The 26,201-nt window shown below is 36.6% G+C and overlaps 1 protein-coding gene across 4 annotated transcripts in view; it reads right to left on the reverse strand.

Annotated features, from left to right (window-relative positions):
* AGMO (alkylglycerol monooxygenase) overlaps window positions 1-26,201 on the reverse strand; it is a 363,926-nt gene that overhangs the window by 183,439 nt on the left and 154,286 nt on the right. For all 4 annotated transcript variants that reach the window (XM_046669021.1, XM_046669022.1, XM_046669019.1 and 1 more), the window contains exon 5: window positions 5,344-5,447. In XM_046669021.1, coding sequence (XP_046524977.1) covers window positions 5,344-5,447 — 104 coding nt within the window. The remainder of the gene's footprint in view (window positions 1-5,343; window positions 5,448-26,201) is intronic.

Genomic DNA, 26,201 nt, shown 5'->3' on the forward strand with positions numbered 1-26,201 from the left:
AGTGCATTTATCATGAATTCACTACACTTTTAAGAGAAATACTCAGATCATTGAATGTAGATAGCTATTTCCCATTTAATAATTTCATATATGGCAAATATATTAAAATACATTTTATTCCAAAAGGTGAATAAGTTACTCATCCTATATTCTAATTTTTGGAGAATCTGTTAAAACAAAAATATTTAAATGAATGGCAAATTTAAATTATTTCATATATTGCACTATTATCAGTTTCACATTGGCCTTATGCTAGTCAACTTAGCAAACTATTTCCTTTGACACATTTATTTTGACAACTACGACTCTTTTTTGTTTCATTCATTCATGTAATGTACATTTAGTAAGCACTCACTGCATCTGGCCCTTTATATATACTAAGTACAGAGCAGTGAAAAATAAACAGACTCATTTCTTTTAAAGTTTACAGGCTGGCATGAAAGGCAATAATGAAAAGTAATAAGTATTGTAGTAGAGCTATGCAAAAGTTTTATGGGACAAAAAAAATGTGATGGGCAAAGTTAGGAAGGCATCTGTAAAAATGAATAGAATCTTGAAGGATATAACAATCAGAGGTAAAGGGGAACTAATTTTCCAATCAGAGACAAAACTTGTACAATGGAGTATCAAGGCATTATGACATAGCAGATTTAGAGAATTTAAAATTCTTAAATTGGAGATGGGATGACAATGGGGGAGTGTGGAAGACGCGATTGGAGGCAGAGGTGGGACCAGGTTTTGACTAACTCTGCATGTGATAAGGAGTCTATGAGTCTATAACTTTCTTTCTCAAAGTTATAGAGGAATTTAGCTTGTTCAGAGCTGGAGTTCTGGAAAGGTAACAGGGGATAATGGATTAAGAATGGAAAAATAAAGAGTTGCTTTCGAACAACATTAAAATAGCATTGGCTAAATCATGTTCTTTGTGATATCCTGGGGAATTAATGTCTATTGTAATGGCTAGTTCTAACTATTTTTTTCTAGAGCTGGTATATCATCTACAGTGGTTGAGTATGTAAATGTAGGTATGTACATGTAGTGTTTTTTAATGAACTACTTATTTTATAATAGTTTTATGTTTGCAGAGGAGATGCAAAAATAGTGCAGAGTTGCCACATATCCTCCACCCAGTCTCCTCTATTGCTAACATATTACATGCTGCATTACCATAACTAAGAAACCAACATTGGTACATTACTATGATTAACTGAATTCCACCAAACTTTACACCTTATTTAGAGTTCACTAGTTTGTTTTTTTTTTTTTTCGTAATGTTCTTTTTCTGTTTTAGGATTCAATCCAGCATGCAATGTTACATTCAGTCTTTATAGCTTATACCCTCCTGTGATCTGTGACAGTTTCTCACGTGTTCCTCGTGTTTCACAACCTTTACACTTTCAAAGAGTACGGGTTAGGCATTTTGTAGCCTGTCCCTCAATTTGGGTTTGACACATTTCTTTCCTCATGGTTAGCCTGGGGTGACGAAGACCACAGGGGCGAAGGGTGATTTTCATTATGTCTTATCAAAGGGTACATGTTACGAAGAGGACCTTCTTATCACATCTTATCAAAGGGTACATGCTGCCACTGATGATGTCAACTTTGATCTGAGATTGGTTGTGTTTGCCAACTTTCACCACTTTAAACTTACCCTCCCAACTCCACACCTCCCTGTGTCTCTTTTTCCATACTCTACTCTTTGCAAAGGAGTTACTAAGCACAGTGCACACTCAAGGGCAGGAGTAAAGGGGGCAGTATCTATGTATATTATTTGGAATTCTTTAAGGGAGTTTGTCTCCCATTCATTTTTCCCCTTTATTTATTTATTCACTCATTAATATCAGTCTGGACTGATTTCAAAGATATTTAGTTTATACTTTGGATTATAATTCTACATTATGTTGTATATTTTCTTGATCACATTGTTCCAGATTCTGACCATTGGGAGCTCATTCAGGTTGCCTCCTTTATCTCTTCGACATATCACATTCTTTTATTTTTCAAGCACTTTCGTAGCTATATTTTGAATATAAAACTGTGACATTCGGGTATTTTATCTAGAAAGTTGGAAGAAAATGAAATGTTAGTCCTGACACTGTTATATATTACATAATATCCAGGGGTCTAGACACATTTTATTATTTGCAAAGTGGAGAGAATACCATGTTTAAGGCATTATGCTAATTAAGATGTGTAATAAAAGATTGAAGTGGCATTCAAAATCACATATTGCAGTATATAGTCAATATGGCTCATTTAGCATGGCACCTCATCACTTGCAGCTCTTTTTGAATGAGTAATGTTAAAGCTAAGCTTAAAACTGGCTTAAAAATGAAAAAAGAAATTAGAAGTCCTTAACATTTAGAAATTCTTGAATGTCAAATTCTTATCTTTAACTACTTTAAATGACAGGTCAGCTGCCCTAATTGTTATGGTAATATCAAACAAAAGCACTCTGAGCTTTATTTTGCTTTTCATTTCACAAATCAATTTTCTCTTCAAAGGCATGATACATTTCTTATTTGTTCTAAAACACGCTGCTACCTTGGTAACTACCAAATTATATACCTTACGTGGCAGTGTTGACAAAGAGAATCTTACAAAAGACACAAAGAGTATAAAGAGACCTGAGGATTGCTGTTTGATTCTAATGTCTAGAAAGACCTATCACAGACTGTTAACCAACACAGACCTTGAAAGCATCTATGCTATCTTCTAACAGAGCTACAAATCTAGATGAGAATTCGGGCTTCCCATCCCTTCATTTCCCACACAGTAAGTCCGATAGCTCCTCCCTGCGCCCAAATTAGCAGCTTGTAATGCATTCCCAGCGCTGCTGTACTTATTCAGCATATCTTCTGTGTTCTTGGAAAAGTGATATGAGGTTGGAAAGGGAATTTGTTCTGGAAATAAATGTGACCCTTCATTTCACTTAGATTTTCACAAATCTGTAACTTTGGATGCATTGACTTAATAGCAGGAATGATGCAAGTGAAACCAGGATAAAGATGACCATAAACTGCGAATCAGATGTCTGGACTCAAGTTCCAACCAGCAATATGCAATATGGCATGCTATAGCAGGCTCCTCTGAGATTCATTTTGTATCTTTGAAAATAATTGATTTCAATATATTATCTTTACGATTTCCTCTGGTTCTGAAATCTATGACGCTCTGATAAAAATTTTCCTTTCATAATTCCTCAAATAATTAATTCACTGACTTCGTTGATTTCTCTGGAGCAACTCCAAATACACTACATCTTTTCTCGGAGGCTTTCTCCCTTAAAATGCAATTACTGGAGGTTTAAGCTATATTTATGCAAAGAGAAACATGTAAGTCAGGAGAGAATAAAGATTTTTGATATTATTATTTTAATCAGTCATAAGTTCAGCCTATTTTGTGCAGGATAATAAAAGTTTGTGTTAAAGCAGCTATTTCTTAAGAAGGGAGGGTGGATGGTAGCCCTCCCCTCCAGCAGGGGCCTGTTCCTTCCTCCATTCACTGGAGCTCTAGACCAAGATCGAGCTATGCAGCCGAGAAATAGGTAATGTTTTCTTCCACATTTAATCATTCAGAGTTCCAGCACAAGCTATAGGAGATCAAATATACATATAATAAAATATATATGTATGTATCTTTGCTACCTATATTTCTTAGAGCTGTGTTATGGATTGAATTATGCCCACCCCCCCAAATTCATATGTTGAAATTCTATCCCCTAATACCTCAGAATATGACTTTATTTGGAAATAGGGTTGTTCAAATGTAGTTAGTTAAGATGTGTGGTCATAATGGAGTAGAGTGGGCTCCTAACCTAATATGATTGGTGTCCTTATAAAAAAAGAGAAATTCGGATCCAGACACAGGGAGAACGTCATGTGAAGATTGAAGTTATACTCCCACAAAGCAAGGAACCATCAGAACCTAGAAGACAGGACTAGAACAGCTCCTTCCCATGGTCTTCAGAGGGACTGTGGACCCACGACAACTTGATTTCAGACTTCTGGCCTCCAGAACTGTTAAGACAACACATTCTGTTGTTCTGAGTCACCTAGTTTGTGGAACTTTGTTACAGCTGCCCTGGGAAATCAATATAAGCTGTAACACAGGTGTACGGTGCAGGGGCTAAGGGCTGGATTTCTTTTAATATCAGCGAATGTGTTAGCACTATCACTGGCTTATGAGTTTATTTTGCCCATGTTGCCAGTTTGTTTTCCTATTGATTATGAGGCATCTGTTTTCAAGTAAGGGTCTTTGTCACTTACTCGCTATTTAATTAGCCTCACTGATCTTCACTTCCCTGATAATAGTAATACTCGATCTAGCATAACATGGGCTTATTTGTGAGGATCAAATGAGATAATGTAAGTGAAAAATAACACAGAGGCACGTAGAAGGGGATGCTGTGTAGACGTTAAGATCCGGGACAGTGCTGAATTAGTTTACTCCTCCTTTTTTACTTGTTGTGACTGAGCTGTGGACTCATTTCCATCATTTTAAAATGAGACTTGTAATAGAAACTTTGTCTTAAAATTGTAGTGAAGATCAATGATTTAATACATAAAGATATCTTAGAAATTTGTCCTACACATAGAAACAACTCAATAAATGGTATCTAATAGAAGTAACTTGCAAACTACTAAGAACCATACAAATGTTAGATTATTAAAATTTATAGTTAGTAAAGAGCTTATTGATGAATGCACTTACTGTGAACATACCTTTTAGCAGCAGCATATTTTTGGAGAGCTAAGGACAGACCATCACAGATGAGGGATGTTACCAGTGGACCAGGTTTGCCCAGTGAATCAGAAGAACCTTAGAACTAGAGGCTATTACTTATACACTAGTTTTTTCATTTCCTGGTGTAAAAATACTTCACAGCCAAACTTTTTGTTGAGCATCACACTAATTGCTCTGATATGCAAACAAAATGTGAAGGATTTAGGCACATTTTACTTGGCCATACAGAAAGGGGAATTGATTTTTTAAAAACCGCTTTTAAAAGTTTCTAATTAAATCGTTGTTTGCCTATCTTTAAATTGAGACATTGTCTCTACATTACCCCCCTAGTTGACAGTAAGTAAAAAATAGCCAGCCACTTTCTCACCTTGCTGTATACCTCACGGTGAGTTTTTTGGGTCACTGGAAAACACTACTTGCTTCATGTGTGTCTGGTCTTTCAGTGGAAAAAGAAACATTTTAGTGTCTGGCCTTACAGAAGAGAAAGAAGTGTTTTAGTAAAACACTTTCTATTTGCTTACTTGGATTAAATAGAAACAGTTGAAACTTTTAAAAATGAATTCTATTATCACATTTATTCAATTTCACACAACTTACCCAGGAAGTATATACTTGGAAGACGGATTGTCTCAGTGCTGTGGATAAGTTATAGTCTTCAGAACTGTGGTGTGTTTGGTGTCCAGCCCACATAATATTAACCTCTGCAAACACACAATTTGAAAAGAGCCATAAGAATAAGAACAAAGCCACTTCCATTTTTAGTTATGTATGCTGCTCTGTTGAGTGACAAAGAAAAAATCTGGAACATCTCTGAAAAAGCTAACCAATATAATTATAATTAAAGTAAGCTGTCTAAAATCACTTTTGGAAGAAGGGAGGGTATAAATGACAAACAAATAAAAAAATTGAAATGTAGCCAATAAATATGTATAGTATATATGATATAACTAAATACTTCCAGAAAACTGAAATTTACACTTTGCTAGCATATTACAATATGACAGATCATAAAAGCTAGCTGGTAATGCTGCAACAATACAGTCAATGGATAGTGATGATTTTTCAGTATGTGATAATATATTTCTAATTAAAGAAGAACACTCTGATGGTAGAAATTTGTGCATAATTTTTAGAATGAAATATTATATAATAATCTTTCCTGTTGACTTTTTGAGAAGTTTCAAAATCTGTCTACTGGAATAAGAAGCAAAGCAGAGTAATATTTGGTTCTAAGATTTTTTTTTTTTTTAAGAAAGATTAGCTCTGAGCTAACTACTGCCAATCTTCCTCTTTTTGCTGAGGAAGACTGGCCCTGAGCTAACATCCATGCCCATCTTCCTCTACTTTATAAGTGGTACACCTACCACAGCACGGCGTTTGCCAAGTGGTGCCATGTCCACCCGGGATCCAAACCTGCGAACCCCAGGCCGCCGAGAAGCGGAACATGCGCACTAAACTGCTGTGCCACCAGGCCAGCCCCTGGTTCTAATATTTAAGGTTTCATTTTTGTTTGCAGAAATATGTTAGCTAATAGTTACATATAGGTCTTTCCATATCTTACCAAACACTGTACCATTTCAAAAGTTGCCCCACATAGCTCTTGTTTGCCCTCATGATAAAAAATGAAATGTAAGTTGTTTATTTTCCTTGAGCATTGTGTAGATTGCCAACATACTGCCTTGAGTTTCATATACACCCTGAAAGGATAGTTGCTTATTTTTCTACAACAAATATGCCACTAAAATAACCTCCTAAGGAGATGGAACAGAAGAGAACAAGCCCACATTTTTTATTCTGTCCATATTTTTCATTTCTTACCTGAATTACAGATCAAAATGCACATTATATTCTATTCAAGTAAAGCAAAGTATATTCTGAGCTAAAATAACTTATACTTAGTTTTCTGCTATCAATACAGGAGATAGAATTAACCATGTGATATGATCATTGTATCCCTGTTCGTACAGATTAGAAATGAGATCTTTTAGGCTTGGATGCATGGCAACCGAACAGTGAAACTAAGAGTGGAAGCAATAGGTTATTGATTGGTCTTCGCAGTTGCCATACACTAATAGTTAAAATACATGGCACAGGGTAGAACAATTTTTTAGAGATTTTTATGAAAATCATGGAGACATCTATATATACACATACATAATATACAATATATGTATATCAATACTGGTAGCCTTCTTGGGCATTTATTTAGGCAACGAAAGCTCCCCGGACAATCTGTGTAGGGGGTTAACAAACAAAATTTGCAAAAGAGCTTTGGTAGACAAATGATATCTCAGAGATATAAGAAGGACTTAATTCTGTGAGAAAGAGAAGATTATTAACAGGATTATGAATAGATAGCCCTATCAGAAGTCATGTCTATGAGAGTCATATATTTTCAGTGAAACAAGTATTTTCATAAACCATCAGTTTATACGTAATTTAGATACTGACTGACATTTTAATCATTCCTAAAGATGACCCTGTATTTCTACCCAAGCAACTGAGTCAAGCATTCTTACCACAAATGACCTCTAAAAATTTACCATAATGACCTCTGGAACTTCCCAGGCATAACCCTTGAAATAACCTAGAACCTAAATCTCTGGTTTATTGACTAGCCTATATAGCTATAAATAAGAGATATATAAAGAATCCTGTGGCACTTGATATCTTCAGATGTTGTGTGGAACTTTATTAAGAGGTAATAAATTTAACGAATCTGCTAAGTCCTTCAAAACTTCTTACAGATTGAGCCCTTAACGTAATTCTAAACACCATTTTCTCTTCAGAACATACTCATTATTGAACATTGCAGAACCTATTACTTATAAACTTCATTACAAATAGAGACATTGTTCAATTTGTTGGACCTTTCAGAATTTCTTCAAAAAATTCATCATAATGCATCCATATTATGAACTCACAAGGGGATGAGCTAATCAGATGAGGTTTAATTAGAGGGTAATAATATATATTGGAACTACTTCCTTTTAACCTCCACAGAAGCTAAATAGTGGAACAAACAATCCGCGAAGGTAGAGGTTAAAGACCTGTCTCTTTCGTTGTTCTAAAAGCATTTACTTCCTATCGCAAACTGTGTGTAAGACAAGCCTTCATTCAATGAAGCGCAGCTGTATAAACAGGGCAGAGTAACTGGATCCTACTGCCTTACTTCTACCACTTTTCAGAGCTGAGGAAAACAAGAAGAAATACAGGAATTTTTTTTCACAGTCTATATTAACTTACTTGAAGTAAATTATTTTCAAAGGAGTTATAAAAATGCATTTTATAGTGAATTGTTCCAATAGTTCTTTTGTAAACAAAACAAGAAAAATTAATAGTGTGTTTGCAAAGATGTTCATCTTCCCTAATATTTGAACTGATGAATTGCCTGTTCAAGGAAAAGCAAATATTAAAGTGGAAAGAAATATTATTACAATAAACTTCTTTCTATAAAAGAATTAATATAATTATAAGTTGTAGTCATTAATAATTTTCTTTTCCTATAAACAAATCATTGGTTATAAGGCATATGGTATGTTATTATGGCTTTTCAGTGATATAATTAGTAACATTCATGCTGCTTTCCAGTGCCAAAATGTAGATTTGTATAAATATATTTTATTAATACACTGACCAATGATTCAATTTGTTTGGCCAAAATTTAATGTAATATGTGTGTTTGAGTGTATGTTATATTCTTGAGTTTGTTAACTTTTTCCTGTTTTTTGAAAATCAAGGTATAACTTACATACAGTGAAATTCATCCCTTTTTGGATTCAATTCTATTAGTTTTTACCAAACAAATACAGCTGTGTAATCACAATCACAATCAAGATACAGAAAAGTTTTGAGCCAGCCCTGATGGCCTAGTGGTTAAAGTTCAGTGCTCACTGCTTCAGAGGCCCGAGTTCACTTCCTGGTTACAGAACCACACCACCTGTCAGTTGCCATGCTGTGGTGGTGGCTCACATAGAAGAACTAGAATGACTTACAACTAGCATACACAACCATGTATTGGGGCTTTAGGGAGAAAAAAAAGAGAAAGATTGGCAACAGATGTTAGCTCAGGGCAAATCTTTCCCGCAAAATAAATTAAAAAATAACAAATAACACATTCTTAAAAAGAAATGGGAATAAACTAAATCCCTCTTCTTTGAAAAAACAATACAGAAAAGTTTTGATCATCTCCCAAATTTCCCCATTCCACTTTGTGTTTGTGGCAGCCTGACTCTGAGATGGCTGCCTGATTCAGAAGATGAGATTCTGGACTTTGAATTGATAATGTAATGAGATGAAACTCTTAGGACCTTGGGAGAGGTGAGTATGTTTTGCAGATGAGAGAAATATGAATCACTGGGATCCAGAGGACTGACTGTGAAAGACAATGTTATTTTTTTGGAAGACTGGCCCTGAGCTAACATCTGTTGCCAATCTTCCTCTTTTTTTTCTCCCCAAAGCCCCAGTACATAGTTGTATATCCTAGTTGCAAGTAGTTCTAATTCCTCTATGTGGGATGCCCCACAGCATGGCTTGATGAATTGTGGGTAGGTCCACGCCCAGGATCGGAACCTGCCAACAGGCTGCCAAAGCAGAGCATGCAAACTTAGCCACAGGACGGGCCCCTGAGAGTCAGTCTTTAAGACAGTCCCCAATGATTCCTGCCTACTGGTGTTCATCCACTTGCACAGTCCCTCCCCTTCAGTGTGGGCTGAATTTAGTGACTCCTTTGTAGTAAATATAATTTGGGCAAAGGTTATGGGATGTCACTCTTGGTATTAGGTTATAAAAAGACAGTGGCTTATGTCTTGAGTGCTCTGTCTGAGGAAAGTCAGCTGTCATGTTGTGAGCTGCCCTTTGGAGAAGTACATACGGCAGGAAAGTAGGAGAGGTCTCAAGCTAATCAGTTAGCAAGGAACTAAGCTCCTCAGTCCAAACTCCACAAGGAACTGCCAACCATGTAAGTGAGTTTGGAAGCTGATCCTCCCCTAGTTGAGCCTTCAGATAGCAATGCATCAGCAGACAGCTTAGCTGCTTAGCTGCAACCTCATGAAAGGACTTATGCCAGAAGCACTCATCTAAGCTGTGCCTGGATTTCTGACCCAGAGAAGCTGTGAGAGAAGCCACTAATATGTTACAAAGCAGTAGATAATTAATACAGTGGACAATCCCCCCAACCACATTCTCAGTCCCTAACATCCACTGATTTGGTTTCTTTCTTATAATTTTGCCTTTTTGAGAACATCATATAAATGAATTATTTAGTATTTGGCCTTTAGAGTCTGGTTTCTTTCACTTAGCATAATGCATTACAGATTCCTCTATTTTGCTTTGTTTATCAGTAGTTTGCTCCCTTTTTTTCTGACTAGTATTCCTTTTGCATGTACTAGTTTTTGTTTTGTTTTGTTTTTATCCATTCAGTAGTTGAAGAACATTTCAGTTGTCTCCAGTTTTTGGCAATTACAAATAAAGCATCTACAAACATTCTCATAGAGGTTTTCTGAGAACATACTTTTTCATTTCACTTGGGTAAATAGCTGGGAATGAGATTACTGAGCTTGTATGGTATGTTTACATTTAGCTTGTTAAGAAACTGTCAAACAGTTTTCCAAAATGAACTGTCACTTCTTATATTATCACCAGCAATGTGCGAGAGTCAACGTTGCTCCACATCTCTGGCAATATTTGACATTATTATTGATTTATTGATTTATTTGATAGCCAGTGTAATAGGTGTGTAATGGCATCACATTGAAATTTTAATTTGAATTGCCGTAACAGCTAATAATGATGATTCTCTCTCCATCTGCTTATTTGCCATCTGTATACCTTCTTTAAACTATCTATTCAAAATGCATGCCCACATTTTAATTGGGTTGTTTTCTTACTATTGAGTGTTGAGAGATCTTTATATATTCTGCATACAAGTCCTTTATTAGATACGTGATTTGCAAACATTTTCTCCTAGGCTGTGGCCTGTCTTTTCATTTTTTAACAGTGGCTTATGAGGAACAAAAGTTTTAAATTTGATGAAATTTAATTTATATACTTGAGACTTTTATTAAAAGATACTTCTAGTGTATATGACCCAGAACAAGGGTTATTTTGGAGAAATTTTTCAGAACTATGAGAAATCTTTTTCTAGAAGCTAACAGAGTCTGTATGTGATACCTATCTAAAATATATCTAAATAAGTCTCTTGTGCCATTTCTTGTCACCCACAGAATGGAGAGAAATAACCCTTTAGGTTAATCTGAGATGTAAGCACAGATCTACAAGGAATTTTCACACTATGTAATACCTATTTAATCTTTAATAGTGAACAGGCCAGGAAGTCTTGGGGCATCCTTGGGGTATGGTGTTGCTTTCATTCATAATTTGGAAAACCTTCAAGTTATAAAGGAAGAAATGTTACAGGCATATTTGCAAAATGTTAGTGATTCTTGGCACCAAGAAAGGCATGTTCGTAACACTTTATGCAACATTTAGCACATTGTGAGGTTGCTATGGAATATGATATGTGCAGAGTCTTTCGGAGATACTTACTTCAAACTTTTAATTTTATAAATAATAAAATTGAAATTGAAAGCGAGAAGGGAAAAGAGTTTCATGAAAAGAAAGAAAGCTTTTTTCTCTCTCTCTTAGCAGTGATTTCTGTGATGCATTCACTTGCCTTTTAGATTTTTATTTCTTCTTCAGAAATGGAAGTGACTGGGTCCAAGTATGCTCTGGGCCCCAAATGGCACATATTTGGTAATTTCTTATAAGCGAAGGACATTAAGGAGCTCAAGACACACTATTAAATGATGGTGCTAAACCTCTTGAATTGGAACAACTGCTTATTGCCTTTTACAAGAATGTAACACTATAGGCATACCTCGGAGATATTGCAGGTTTGGTTCCAGACCACCACAATAAAGCAAATATCGCAATAATGCAAGTCACACGAATTTTTTGGTTTCCCAGTACATATAAAAGTTATGTTTACACTATGCTATAGTCTATTAAGTGTGCAATAGCATTATGTCTAAAAAATGTACATACTTAATTGAAAAATATGTTATTACTAAAAAATGCTAACCGTCCATCATCTGAGCCTTCAATGAGTCATAATCTTTTTGCAGGTAGAAGGTCTTGCCTCGATGTCGATGGCTGGTGACTGATCAGGGCGATGGTTGCTGAAGTTGGGGGGGGTGGCAATTTTTCCTTTGTTTTTTGAAGAAGAAGATTAGACCTGAGCTAACATCTGCCACCAATCCTCCTCTTCTTTGCTGAGGAAGACTGGCCCTGAGCTAACATCTGTGCCCATCTTTCTCTACTTTATATGTGGGATGCCTGCCACAGCATGGCTTGACAAGCAGTGCATAGGTCCATACCCAGGATCTGAACTGGCGAAGCCCAGGCTGTCAAAGTGGAACGTGCAAACTTAACCACTGTGCCACCAGGCTAGCCCAGGCAATTCCTTAAAATAAGACAATAATGAAGTCTGCTGCATTGATTGACTCTTCCTTTGACAAACAGTGTCTCTGTAGCATGCAATGTTGTAGCATTTTACCCACAGAGGAATTCATTTCAAAATTGGAGTCAATCCTCTCAAATCCTGTCACTGCTTTATCAACTAAGGTTATGTAATATTCTAAATCCTTTGTTGTCATTTCAAAAATCTTTATAGCATCTTCACCAGGAGTAGATTCCATCTCAAGAGACCACTTTCTTTGCTCATCCATAAGAAACAACTTCTTATCTGTTAAAGTTTTATCATGAAATTGCAGAAATTCTTCAGGCTCCACTTCTAATTCTAGTTCTCTTGCTATTTGCACTACCTCTGCAGTTACTTCCTCCACTGAAGTCTTGAATCCCTCAAAGTCACCCATGAGAGGAAATCAGCTTCTTCCAAACTCCTGTTAATGTTGATATTTTGACCTCTTCTCATGAATTACAAATATTCTTAAAGACATCTAGAATGGTGAATCTTTTCTAGAAAGTTTTCAATTTACTTTGCCCAGATCCATCAGAGGAATCACTGTCTATAGCAGCTACAGCCTTATGAAGGGTATTTCTTAAATAATTAGACTTGAAAGTTGAAATTACTCCTTGATCCATGGGCTGCAGATGGATGTTTCATTCGCAGGCATGAAATCAACATTAATCTCATTGTGCATCTCCATCAGAGCTCTTGGATGACCTGGTGCATTGTCAATGAGCAGTAATATTTTGAAAGAAATCTTTTTTTCTGGGCAACATCTCTCAAAATTGGGCTTAAAATATTTAGCAGACCATGCTGTAGATAGATATCCTGTCTTCCAGGCTTTGTTCTTCCATTTATAAAGCACAGGCAGGGTAGATTCAGCATAATTCTTAAGGGCCCTAAGATTTTCAGAATGGTAAATGAGCATTGGCTTCAACTTAAAGTCACCAGCTGTCTTAGCCCCTAACCAGAGAGTCAGCCTGATCTTTGAAGCTATGAAGCCAAGCCCTGACTTCTCCTCTCTAGCTATGAAAGTCCTAGATGGTATCTTCTTCCAATATAAGGCTGTTACATCTATGTTGAAGATCATTTTTTAGTGTAACCACCTTCATGAATTATCTTAGTTAAATCTTCTGGATAACTTGCTGCAGCTTCTACAGCAGCACTTGCTGCTTCACCTTGTACTTTTATGTTATGGAGATGACTTATTTCCTTAAACCTCATGAACCAATATTTGCTGGCTTCAAAATTTTCATCTGTAGCCTCCTCACCTTTCCCAGCCTTCAAAGAATTGAAGAGTGTTAGGGCCTTGCTCTGGGTTAGGCTTTGGCTTAAGGGAAGACTGTGGCTAGTTTGATCTTCTGTCCAGACCATGATAACTTTATCCACATCAGCAGTAAGGCTGTTTCATTTTCCTATCATTCCTGTGTTCGCTGGAGCAGCACTTTTGATTTCCCTCACGAACCTTCCCTTTGCATTTACTGCTTGGCTAACTGGAGCAAGAGGTCTAGCTTTTGACCTATCTCAGCTTTTGACATGCTTTCCTCACTAAGCTTAATAATTTCTAGATTTTGGCTTAAACTGAGAGATATATGATTCATCCTTTCACTTGAACACTTAGAGGTCACTGTAGGGTTATTAATTGGCCTAAGTGCAATATTATTGTGTCTCAGGGAATAGAGAGACCTGAGGAGAGGCAGAGAGATGGGGAATGGCTGGCAGGTGCAGCAGTCAGCACACACAACATTTATCAATTAAGTTCACCGCCTTATACAGGCGCAGGTTTGGTGCCTCAGAACAATTACAATAGTAACATCAAACATCACTGATCACAGATCACCATAACAAATACAATAATAATGACAAAGTTTGAAACATTGCAAGAATTACCAAAATGTGACACAGAGACAAGAAGCAAGCAAATGCTGTCAGAAAAATGGCACCAATAGACTTGCTCAACATAAGGTTGCCACAAACCTTCAATCTGTGAAAAAATGCAATATCTGCAAAGTGCAATCGAGCTAAGCACGATAAAATGAGGTATGCCTAGATAAAAAAACTTAAACCTTTCAATTTTTGAATGGAATCAATTGTCACTGTGAATTTGAAGCTACCAGATATAAATCAATCTTTTAAAAATTTGTTTTATCTCTTCCAAACAGATAAGCATGACTGATAAATGGTTTCAAGAAACTAATTGAACTAAGCAAACAAAAGGTTAGTGACAGACTCAAGCTACCAAACTGAAGTCTAACAGGAAAATGTAATAGGCAGTGAATAAAATGAATACACCCTCACTTATTTTCTTATTCTCTACTCAGTAAATAAATTATCGACATCATCAATTTTATCATCACAACTTCACTCATGTCGTATAGCAGCAAATCAAATTGTGATGATAAAATTGATGACACTGCTAATTCATTCAACGTGTAGACTGATATTTTTTGTTGTATTTTATTCTAATATGTCCTTTGCCCACTTAATACAAAAACGTAAATTACTAAGTGTATCTAAAAATGTCAAATAAATGAGAATTAAATTGATAAATTGGCTGGACTTTCATATTTTTGTTGAACACATTTTGCATATATCCAGATGTTCAGCATCATAGAAACCAATCATCTGAATGATTGACCAAATTTTTCACTTTTTGTCTGGATGTTTGGCAACATGTAGACATTAAATCATCTCTCTAGACAAGGTAACAAATGATGGCACTAAATTTGTCACAAATATTAACTGTCACTCTTATCTTTCTAGCAATCACAACTTAATATAGTTTTTATTTTTTATTTATTTTCAAATGGAAACTTTTAAATCCTAGCATGCAGAATTTTAAAAGGAGAGTTCTCCATTTATATGTTTATATTGTTTCAAAATTTAAACAAAACAAAATAAAGGAAGATATAGCTTTTTAGTATGAAGCAAAAAAATCCATAAGAATTTATGTCATCTTTTCAATCAAAACTTTTGTTTCTATATAATGCAAAAGCAAGAAATAATATAATTCTTATTATTGAGTTATGTGATAAAATGCTAAAATTAATTGAAAACATATTAAGACTGTTATGACTACCCACTGCATTCACTTGCATTAAAAATGAAAAATGTGATTTAAAAATTTTAGAATTTTCACACATCCATATTTATGTCAGTTGTATTCCATTTTAAGTCCATTTTGGAAAGTCTAAGAATTAAAATTATATTTAATAAAATTACATTTAACTTGTAGATTTTTAAAAGTAAAGATTTATTTAACACTAATTTATTGACTCTCTACTATGTACAAATCTATGTGTAGCTATTCTGATAGATAAAAGCATAAAGCAGAAAACAAAACCCCTCAAAGAACCTGTAACCAAATAGAAGCAAAAGAAAGATACAGAAAAAACTAACTGATACAGGAAAGTTTTACATCCCTTAAAATAAAATTAATTCTATGTAAATTGCACATACCCTGCATCACTTTGTAGTCACTGTTTTATAAAAACTGTTAAAGATTATTATAAGCAGAGCCTTCGTGGAATATAAGAAGACATTAGCTTCCCTCTGTCTGAGTGACTAAGTGATCACGCCCCTACCTGTCTTTCTCTGTTGTTTATTCTCAATTGTCCTAGAAATGAGATTTCACTATAACTCAAGCAACTCAAATTTGGACCATTGCCTTCTTGCCTCACTGGTTAGAATTGCCAGAAGAGTCCCTCCCTGTCTTTACTTAAAGATAAGATTGATTAATAATAATAAGAAGAAGAGCAGCATTGATTATAAACACATAAAAGTGCTTAGCATGTACTAGAAAATATTTTAAACACTTTATAAATATTAATTCATATATTACCCATAGCTGTACTAGAAGATAGATATTTGTATAGTTTCCATTTTGTAGATGAAGACATGGAGTTACAATGAGATTTAATAACTTGCCTAAGTAATGATTATTATTCCTATTAGCATTAATAATTTTTAGCAGAAACTATATTTTCTAGCCCCATTGCCCCTCAGTGGGTTTACGTGACTGATTGTCAATGATGCAGTGTGAGTGGATGCAATGTGTGTCTCCTCAGGACGAGGTAAAGAATTGGTGTGCCTCCTCCACATTCTCTCTGTTCCCCTCCGACTGCAAGCAACATACAGAATATTCAGTGGAGAACGTTGAGGCCCTGGGGTATGCAAAGATGGAAGGAGAGATGAAGGATCTGGGGTATCTGAATGATAGCATGGAGTAGAGCGGCCCCACTCACCCATATTTAACCAGGATGTAAGTGAGAAATAAATCCTTATTCATTAAGTCACTGGGATTTGCCATAGTTCAGTGAACTAACTCTACTACACCCCCACTAGTGACTTTGCTCTTAATACATATGAATGTGATGCGATAAACACCAGTATCAGTGACCTTATTACAAATCTATGTTCTCCATCACTCAATGTTTCCTACAGATTGACTTCTATGGGGAAAGCTCTTTATTAGCATGCTGGGTAAACTGGTACCTATGTTTCCAAAAGCAACTTCCAAATAGCGTGGTTCAAAGTAACATATTTTATTATCACTAACTTTCCAAAATGACTGCTTCAAAGAGGTGGCTATAGGAAATCCAGAATATTTCCTGTAGATTTTTCCCCCTCTCTTTCTTCTCCTACCTTGGGTCATTCCTCACTTCATTCTAATGAGAGGCTTACATTGCCTTGGGGCAGGTATGCATAACAGGGCTGGGAATGTCAAGGAAAGAAAAAAAGTTTCATAACTTCTTAGTAGCATCTACTATCCCAGTCCCATTTCCATGTTCCTCCAAGAGTGCCCATTGCATTCTCAACACTATTCCTGCTCTTATACTCTACTCCTTTCATCAACACCCTGCTTTGGAAAGTCCAAGTCTGACTACTTGTTTTTCTCAAAATTCAGATAAATCTTAATTTTGTTCAACAAAGACTCAGCATTTTTTTAGTTATGTATCACCTTATTTATCCCTTTAATATCTAGACATATAAATAATAGGGTTGTTTAGTAGGAAACTTTCCTTGTTACCTTGCTAGATCAAGAAGTAAGAGCTTTTAGAAAACTTTAGTGGAACCGTGGGCTTTCCTTGACAGAGAGAAGGGGAGAAGCTAGAGGACCACGTTCTCTTCCACAGGGACTTAGTTTACAGTGGTAAGAATAAAGATCCCCATGACAAGCAAGAGGAATAAAAAGGGAAGCAGACCAACAGGCCTTGAGGAGCCAGAGAACTAAAGAAAAAAGAAAGGAGCTCATGATAGGAACTGGGATGAGCCCCTCGCAGTCTCTCACTTCCAGTCTCTTTTCACAATTTACCTCTTTATCTAACCCCTTCCAGGTTACAGCCCTTGTCCAAAACCACAAAACAAAAACCCAGCCATATCTTGAAATTAAATGTGTACTTTCCTTATACTAAAACAGGCAGGTGGAATAGAAAGTGACAAGGGGTTCCTCAACCCACTGCAAAGAGAGAGATGTTCTTTGGCTTCTCAAGTTGAAAGACTAAAAGCAGTTCCCTCCTAAAATATTGTTGAACCTGGTAATTATATCCTACAGAATAGTATTTCAGCTTCATGATGAGCGATATGTCTTTATACAGGCAGATCTGAGAACCTCAGTTCACAAGTATACATTTCTTTGAGACAGGCAGATCTGAGAACCTCAGTTCACAAGTATACATTTCTTTGAGAAAAAGGCATATCTAATTCCTAAAAGTCAGTTTACAACCAAGATTTCTAAATACTGCTCACTCATGAATAAATTGCTCATATACATGTTTCAGACATTAAAAAAGAGGAAGAATAAAATTGAATCTAGGAAGAGATAAAGAAAATAGGGTACGTTTCCAATGTAATTTACATACATACACGTGTACTGTACATCTCTGTGTATATGTGTTTATGTATATTTAAGGTAGATAGATATAAAAATACATATAGTTTCTTCTTACATTCCATGCTCAGGCATAGACATATGTATTATGGTACTGATGGTTTCACCTATAAACATACAGAAATAGCATGTTTATTTATGAAAGCAGAGAGTCTTCTACTTTGCAGCCATCATTCAAAGCAGACTGAGCTTTATGGCATGTTGTCAATCCATGTACTCTCTGTAACACTTCCAACCCATGAGAGAAACTGTTGCCTAGTAGCTTAAAAATAAAACTGTAAGTTTTGACTTTACTGTCCACTCTATTAGGCTATATGCAATGTTACCAAAAAGTAATGCTATGAATAAGACAGTTTGATTTCAATGTACACTCCTCCTTCTCTAACCCCCATCATTTTCCAGTTATATCCCTCTCCTTCTAGTCTTTGTCCGAGTTGATACTGGCTAACACCAAATAATTACCTAGATTTCTCTCCTTTCAGTTCAAGCTTACACTTCTTCAGTCCTAGGCCATGGGCCGGGTAATCAGCTGGAGAATCCCAATTTATATCTGCGCATGCATGGAAAGAGCTCTTCCTCACTCAACAGAAAACATGTCAGTGAGATAAAGTATTCTTAAGCTTTGTAAATACTGAACTCCAGAAATATAATGCGCCAGTGAAGGGATATTTTTGGTTAAGGAAGATTCCCATACTTCTCAATTACGTGGAAAATTTGCTATGTCTGTAGGAAAACTATTCCTTTCTGCAAAAGTTGGCAGAATTAGATAAAAATTCTTTGAAATAAAAGTTATCAGTACTACATTTTAAAATAGTTACAAATTTAACAATTCTTATGTCTCATGAAGATCACTTATCCATTTAATGAAAAAACCTCTAGTAAACTCTAGTGCACCCAGGTCCTGGTTGTGAGCAGGAACATTAATGCCATTACTAAGGTTTTGGTGCTGTTAGTGATTTTATTGTGAGACTTCTACGACATATTCAGATTCTAAGGGATCCGTATACTTTACATCAATTAAAAGCAAGAAATCTTCCAGGGTATTTAATGACCTAGATTTGGCATTGCTAATCATCTAACTAGCACAATTAGGGACAGAAATCATGGAAGAACTGTCTTGATGTCAATAGAATCAGCTAGGATTGGCAAGCATTCCTACAACACTCCTGTGCAGCATGCTCGCCTGTGGCAAGATATAAGGAACTTCTGCCGTATCATGTTTGGAACAATGATTTATATAATTTGTCTCGACAAGTCACAAAATCCAAGAACAAATAACCTCCAAAGGTTAAAAGGAGAGCAACATAAGGAAGTGAACAGGAAAGCAAAACAACCAGGGAGTCAGGAAAAGACCTGAAAGCATGAAAAAACGGCACTAAAACCAGTCCTTAGAAAGTGGCTGCATCTGTCTTCATTCTCTAGCTAAGTCGTCTCATGAGTGGGTGTAGATTACCCCTGTCAACAACAACAAAAACTTACTAGGATCTCTTCACCAGTAAGAAGGGCTTTCTGTTGGTCTTACCACTTGTCTTTGTGTTTTGAAACTAATTTTTACTGCTTCATAGCAAATGAGTCTAGTTTTCATGTTAGAAACTTTCAATATTACTGAGTTTGCAAGAAATAGGATGGTGTCCAATGAAGGTGCCAGACTGAATCAGAACTGAATGCCCCAATTGGAACAGGTCAGTCTATCCTTTGTGAACGGTGTCACTCTGACAAAGATTAGCATTGTCACTGGTCTTTGAGTAAGTAATCTGCACCTCATAGATTTCCTTTTGCGCATTTGGGAACTGTGGTTCTTCACTCTGTTATTACCACTTGTTGACACATCTTAGAGCTGAATGTTATTTGTTATTTTGATGAGTTACTTTGCCCTTTCCTCTGTCTCCTTCAAAGCACTCCTTAAATCTGGTTTAAAAGAGAAGATATCAATGACTACCAAGTCTCACTATAACTGAGGAAGAGCTCATACGTAATATTCTTTGACCTTTGGGCATTGAGAGATGGAAGTGGTTATGCAGGAATATATCCCCCATTATTCTAATAGGGATAACCTCATATTTTAGATCTTAAGTCCCTCAACCATGACCCCATTACTACATGATCTTCAAACCCAAATGCTATTTATTAACTGAATTCATTGTTTTCTGCCCATCCTTCCTTTTTCTGTTTCTGATCTTGCAATATGAATATTGTATCTTTGATAACTCCTTTTTCCTCCTTCCAACCCCCATCAAGATTCCACTATTGGCTTCCACCGATACACTGTATTGCCTGCTTTCTTCCTATCCTATCCCATACCTTCTTTCCTAGATTGAGGCCTCATTGCCTCACTACAATCGACAAATATTCACTGTGTGATGTCTATGTACAAAATATGCTGCCCTTATATCACTCACAACCTAGCGCAGGGGTCAGCAAACTGCCATCATGGGCCAAATACAGCCCACACCTGCTTTGTACAGCTAGCAAGCTAAGAATGATTTTTACATTTTTTAATGATTGAAGTAAAATCAGAAAATTAGCAGTTTGTGACAAATGAATATTACATGAAAATATATCTATCTTCTTCTTTCGCTTTCTCATGTACTCTCGATTCTCTCTTCTCAAACACTCTCAACACTTTCATGGTCCACTGTCTTTGTGTGAGCTGTCAAAATATTAATCTTTCAAGGACAACTGCATATGTCATTTTCTTCAGGAAATCATATTTAACCCTCTCAACCACAATTATTATATAATCCTTATTCTTCTTAGTCCTCTAATCACAAATACTCTGCTATTTTGTATCTTCCCCTGTTTTATAAGCTTCTTAATGAGAGAGATTAATTTGTCCATCTTTGTATTTTCCACAGAACCTATAATTGTGTCTTTGCATAGGGGACACAAATATATTTTTCTTGATTAAACCTATGTTTATCAAATGAAGCTAGTGCATTTAAAAAAATCAATAACCAATCACAATATTTATTTGCTAAATACATGTATTTTTGCTAGTATAATCAATGCTTTTGAAAATTTTTCTTTTCCTTTACACTGATTCCTTCTACTTAATTTCAGTCATATTCAAACATTCCACTTTGTAAAACTTGATCCTTTGACCTTCCCTTTCCTTAATTTATTTTTATCTCAAACATCTTAAAAAAGCAGAATATTTACTTCCTTACCTCTGAATCATTCTTAAGCTCATTTTTAATATCATTTAATTTTCTCCAAAATCATTATCCGCTTGTTTCATGCCAAAACTAAAGATCTCTTTTTGGATGTCATCTGTTGAGGTGGTTTCTGAAACATCTGACCACTGCTTCCATCTTGAAATCTTTTCTCTTGGCTTCTGTAACATCCCTTGCTTCCAGTTCTCCTCTTTTTCAGACCTGGTGCATTTCCTTGACTTCTTCCCTTGTTCTCACCAACCTTAAAGGGACCAACTCTTGTTTTTTTGCTCTTCGCTTGTTGTTTTTCCTGGTGTGCTATCACCAGAAATGACCTCAATAATTACTGATCTAAAAGTTGAAGACTCCCAATACTTCAGTCTGCAGTCTCTGTTGACTTCTGGATCTGAATTCCTTTTGGGAATTCTATGCATATTATGTCCTGAATCTATCCCATTGTCTTGCTTACTGTCCTCTGTTATCCTTTTTTCTTAATGGCACCACCATCATATTGGCATCCCAGGCAAGGGAGACAACAGCCAGGGAAGACCTCAAAGCAGAACTAGAGCTCAGTGCTTTTGTGTAGCCTCTGACTTCTCTTTAGATATTTATGCAGTGCTTAGCACATAATCAGAACAGCCACCAGTGTTTCTGAGTGAATAAATTTTTTAAAATGACTTCACATTAGCTTGTGATATTGTCTTCTAATACACTGTAGTCAACAGGCCTAAAAGTTGTTTTTATTACTAGTAACAATCGTATATATGAGAAATATGAAGAGAAATGTGGAATGGCAAAGGTGACATCAGAAACATTACTATTTGTGCAAGTCAATAATAAAATGTGAGGTATTCTTTTTTCAAAGATTTGACATTTTAGAGACAACCGTAAGGAATAGTACATGAAGAAACTCAAACACTGTATTTGACACAAATTCTAAAATACTGAGATGGCTTTCATACTACAGAACATTTTCCTCTAATTCCTCAAAGTATGTTAAATATTATCCCATGGTATATTGCTGTCCCCTCTGGTCTTGAAGTTAGAGTATCCAACTTTGAGCCCATTCACCCAGATGCTGTTTTTAGATTTCTTCACAACTTTCAGGCGTCGTGTCTAGAGTGACCTCACTTACTCATAAGGAAGCTTACTTCATCATGAAAGTAATCTTTACTTGAAGATATATATTTTTGATACACTTTTGAGGTTGGGAGAATATGAACACAATACATCAGTTTATCCTATGTTTTTTTCCAGAAGCCTCAAACATTAAAACACACAAACAGAAAAACAAATAAAGGCTATGGCTATACAAAACTCCCTAAACATTTTTAAATCCCAAAACGGAAAACACTGAAATGGTTGAAAACACATTGGGCTATCCATGTGGTTCTGCTGCAGTGTAATCCTCACTTGCTCATAAAATCCAAAGCAATCAATAAAGATTTCCATGCACCCCTTGTCTCCTACTCTTCTGCCATTCCAAATACGCGTGGTTGTATTGTGCACTGGACTTAATCTGACTCTGTCAAATACAAAGAACTATATTTTTTATTGAAAAAAAATGCTCTTCCCTAGGAGTATCTTTGTATTTAAATATAATTTTGAAAACAAATTATTGGAAATATTTTATGTCACCGGTATCAGAAACTGTTATTTTTAAAGTTATTGTACATTCAATGAAGATCAATTAAATTGGCTACAAGTAAAATGTCACAAAGCAAAATATTATCAAAGTCTGAGGCTCACATTGAACATTTCTCAGCACAATCTAACTCCTATGAGCCCATGAAAACTAGCCTTGATCTCTAAGCTTTGCAGTGCAATGTGCTTTTGAGTAGCCCTGAATCTATTAATAGATAACAAGATAAATTAGTATAGGAGAAATCAATGATTTTAATACATTTCTCCTAGTAATTCTCTCTTTTCTTGTGATCAACTTGTCTGAAACCTTGTCAAATGACAAAAAAAAACCAGTTCTCCTGGTGTTGCAGAGTTGCATAACGTGATTTCCTATAATGATGTCATGTTTGATGCTGCAGACCATGTGAAACAGATTAACTGTGACCAAATTAGCATTCTTTTATAGGCCAGCTGATATGCACATGTAAAACAAGAAGCACACACATACTTCGAGATGCAATTAAATGATTCTCAAACACTATGCTGTTAATAATTTAAACCTCATGAATATCTACCTTATAAAATAGAGTTTGCTTTTTAGTTGTTTCCTTAAACAACCAACATGGCAATCTAAGTAATTTAAGTGCATTTTCATCCTTGAGAAACTTATTAGGAAAATATTTTGGTCTCATTTTTTTTTCTTGGGTGGATAATGCCTCGTTTGTTCTTTTTAAAGAGTTTTTATGTTCATGTGTTCTCAGCTGTCTTTCGGAAAGATTGATGTCTGGTGTCACTGCTAGGAAGTGCAAACTGTTCAGCCTCACTGCAATCTATGTCCTCATCCTCCTGCTCCACAGGATACCACATACTTTGGCAGCCAACATTCAGAAGGGAAGTGCTTTAATAGCAATAAGTAATGCCAATGAAACCTTTCCCACAACGCTCAAACCTCTTAGTGGTTGGAGGCGGAGGCACCAAATGGTGGGACTAAAGAGAATAAATGAATATGTTAGCTGAAATGAACTAATGCTCTTTATCTAACCAATGCTAAAAGAGATTCAAAGTTTCCTCTATCATTAAACTTTTCACCAAAATATTTCCTCATAATAGCCTGGGAGAATCTGGATCTGTTTAACAAGACCTTGACCCTCTTTTTCCAGACATAAGAGCTTAGTGATCAATTGTGTTAATAATAGCAATTGTCAGTGTGCTTTTTAGAAGTAATTTCCACAGTATAACATGTTCCAGCTATACCTCCACCCCTATGGTGAATACAGCAATAGGAGGGAACCCTTTGCAATGTAAGTAAAATGAAAGGAATTTATATAAGATGACATGAAACAGGTGTTTAAGAAGCATTGAGCTCCTTAGTGGGGAAAAAAAAGTACTATTCTGGAAAGGTGATGTTCAGAAGCTGTGTGATTGTGGCAGTCATTTAAAGTCCACAATGTTCTCATCTCTATGAATGAATTAAAGTATTGCTTTTCATGAAGAATAATGTGGCTATATTCACAATATCAAGCAGGAATAGAACGTGGGTTTTCTTTCTCTTATAGATGAATTAGATTTTGATTGATATAAACAACTTATTTGATTGCCACAGGTTACAAATGTAGTCAAAGCACCAAATCCAGTGAAAACAACTAACCACAGGGTGATTTGCCTTACACACCTTGGTCTTATTATCTCCCTGCCTTAAGCAAATGACCTAATTCTTCAAACCATCTAATGAAATGGACACTCAATAGTTTATAAAGTAAACCCATTAAACATAAAAACTCAGATTGATCCTAACAGCCATGAGTGATTTCTCTAGTAAGTTTAAATTGTTTTTTAGAGAGAGGTGTCAAGATGGCGGCATAGGCAGATTCTGAACTCACCTTCTCCCACAGACAATTTACAACTATTCTGGGAATAATTACCCTTGAGAGAGAACTGAAAACTGGATAAAAAGAACCCCACGACAATTGACAGTCCTGACTGGTGGTGAAAGAGGCAGAAATCCCTCTCTGGAGAGAAAAAAATCCACCTTCGCAAGTGTGGCACTTCATGGCTGGCAGGGAGCAATCCTAATGTACACAGCCTTCCCTGGAGGAGTTGGGGACTGAGTGGGGAGTATTACTGCTATAAGCAACCTTTACACCCAGCACAACCGAGATGAGTCTCATAATATCTGGCTTTGCTGGCTACTAACAACAGGGAATACCGCCAGAAAAGCTGTCAGACATAAGGGGGAAAAAGCTGGCTCTTAAATGGCCCATACACAAATTGACCCATTTCAGAAATCAACCTAAAATCCCTGGAAAGAAAAGTGCACAGTCCTTTGGTGAAAACAGACTCACCTGATAGGCTATGGGTACATCTCAGTGAGAGGTGAGCCCTCTCCAGGGACTGAGACATTGGCAGCAGCCATTATTATGACCTAGCACAGGCATGCTGACACAGTTGCTGGTAGAAACCATTGGAGTTCTTCCCCTGGCCTGTTAGCCCAGGCTCTGCTGCACCTACTAGAGCATTGATTTAATCCAGCTCAGCCAGGGCAGGCAGCCTGCCCTAGGGAATAGCCCCACCCAACAGCAAGCTCTTGGGCAACTTGTGGGCTTGTGGGCTACATAGGCTGGGTACCTGGATCTTCTACAACTGGGCAAGTGGGTCCACCTCTGTGGGGGAGGGCATGCATGAGGACAGGTGGAGAGTGTGGAGCATTGGTGGAGTGCATGGGGCCTCTTCAGTGAGGCAACTGGGTCCAGTTCAGGGAATCAGGACAAGCTCACAGGGCAAAACTGTATTGACGTGTGTGGCCCTATGGCAGTGGGACTTGACAGCTGCAGCAGACTTGTACTCCTCAAACAGCCACATAGGTGATCAGACCCACTTTCCAAAGCCTGAAACAATTGGGTGCTGCTGTGCCTGGGGCCAGCCCCACTCCGCTGCAATTCTCAGAGAGCTGACAACAGCATTACAGACTGGAGGCCTACAGCAATTGTAAGTCCCTGAGCCTAGCAACAAGCCACTCTGGGGGCCTATTCACTTGATAGACAAACTGCAACAGGAGTGTACTATTAGACTTTGCAGCCAACTGTGCTGGGGCTCTCCATGCCCAATAAAGTAACTGAAGGGTCCATAGCAGCCATGCACAGCTGAGCATTACAACTAAACAGCCAAGAGGACAGCCTAGTCTCCCTGGGCAAATGCAGCAAGAGAAACCCTGCCCCAATAGAAGGATATACATAGCCCACATAGGGGCCACTACTGGAACATTTGGAAGTGGTGACAAGAAGGAAGCACACTGATGAGCCTCATCAGGCATCTCTCACATAAG

This window comes from Equus quagga, chromosome 8, assembly GCF_021613505.1.
Source record: "Equus quagga isolate Etosha38 chromosome 8, UCLA_HA_Equagga_1.0, whole genome shotgun sequence".
In the NCBI taxonomy this organism is placed as follows: domain Eukaryota; kingdom Metazoa; phylum Chordata; class Mammalia; order Perissodactyla; family Equidae; genus Equus; species Equus quagga.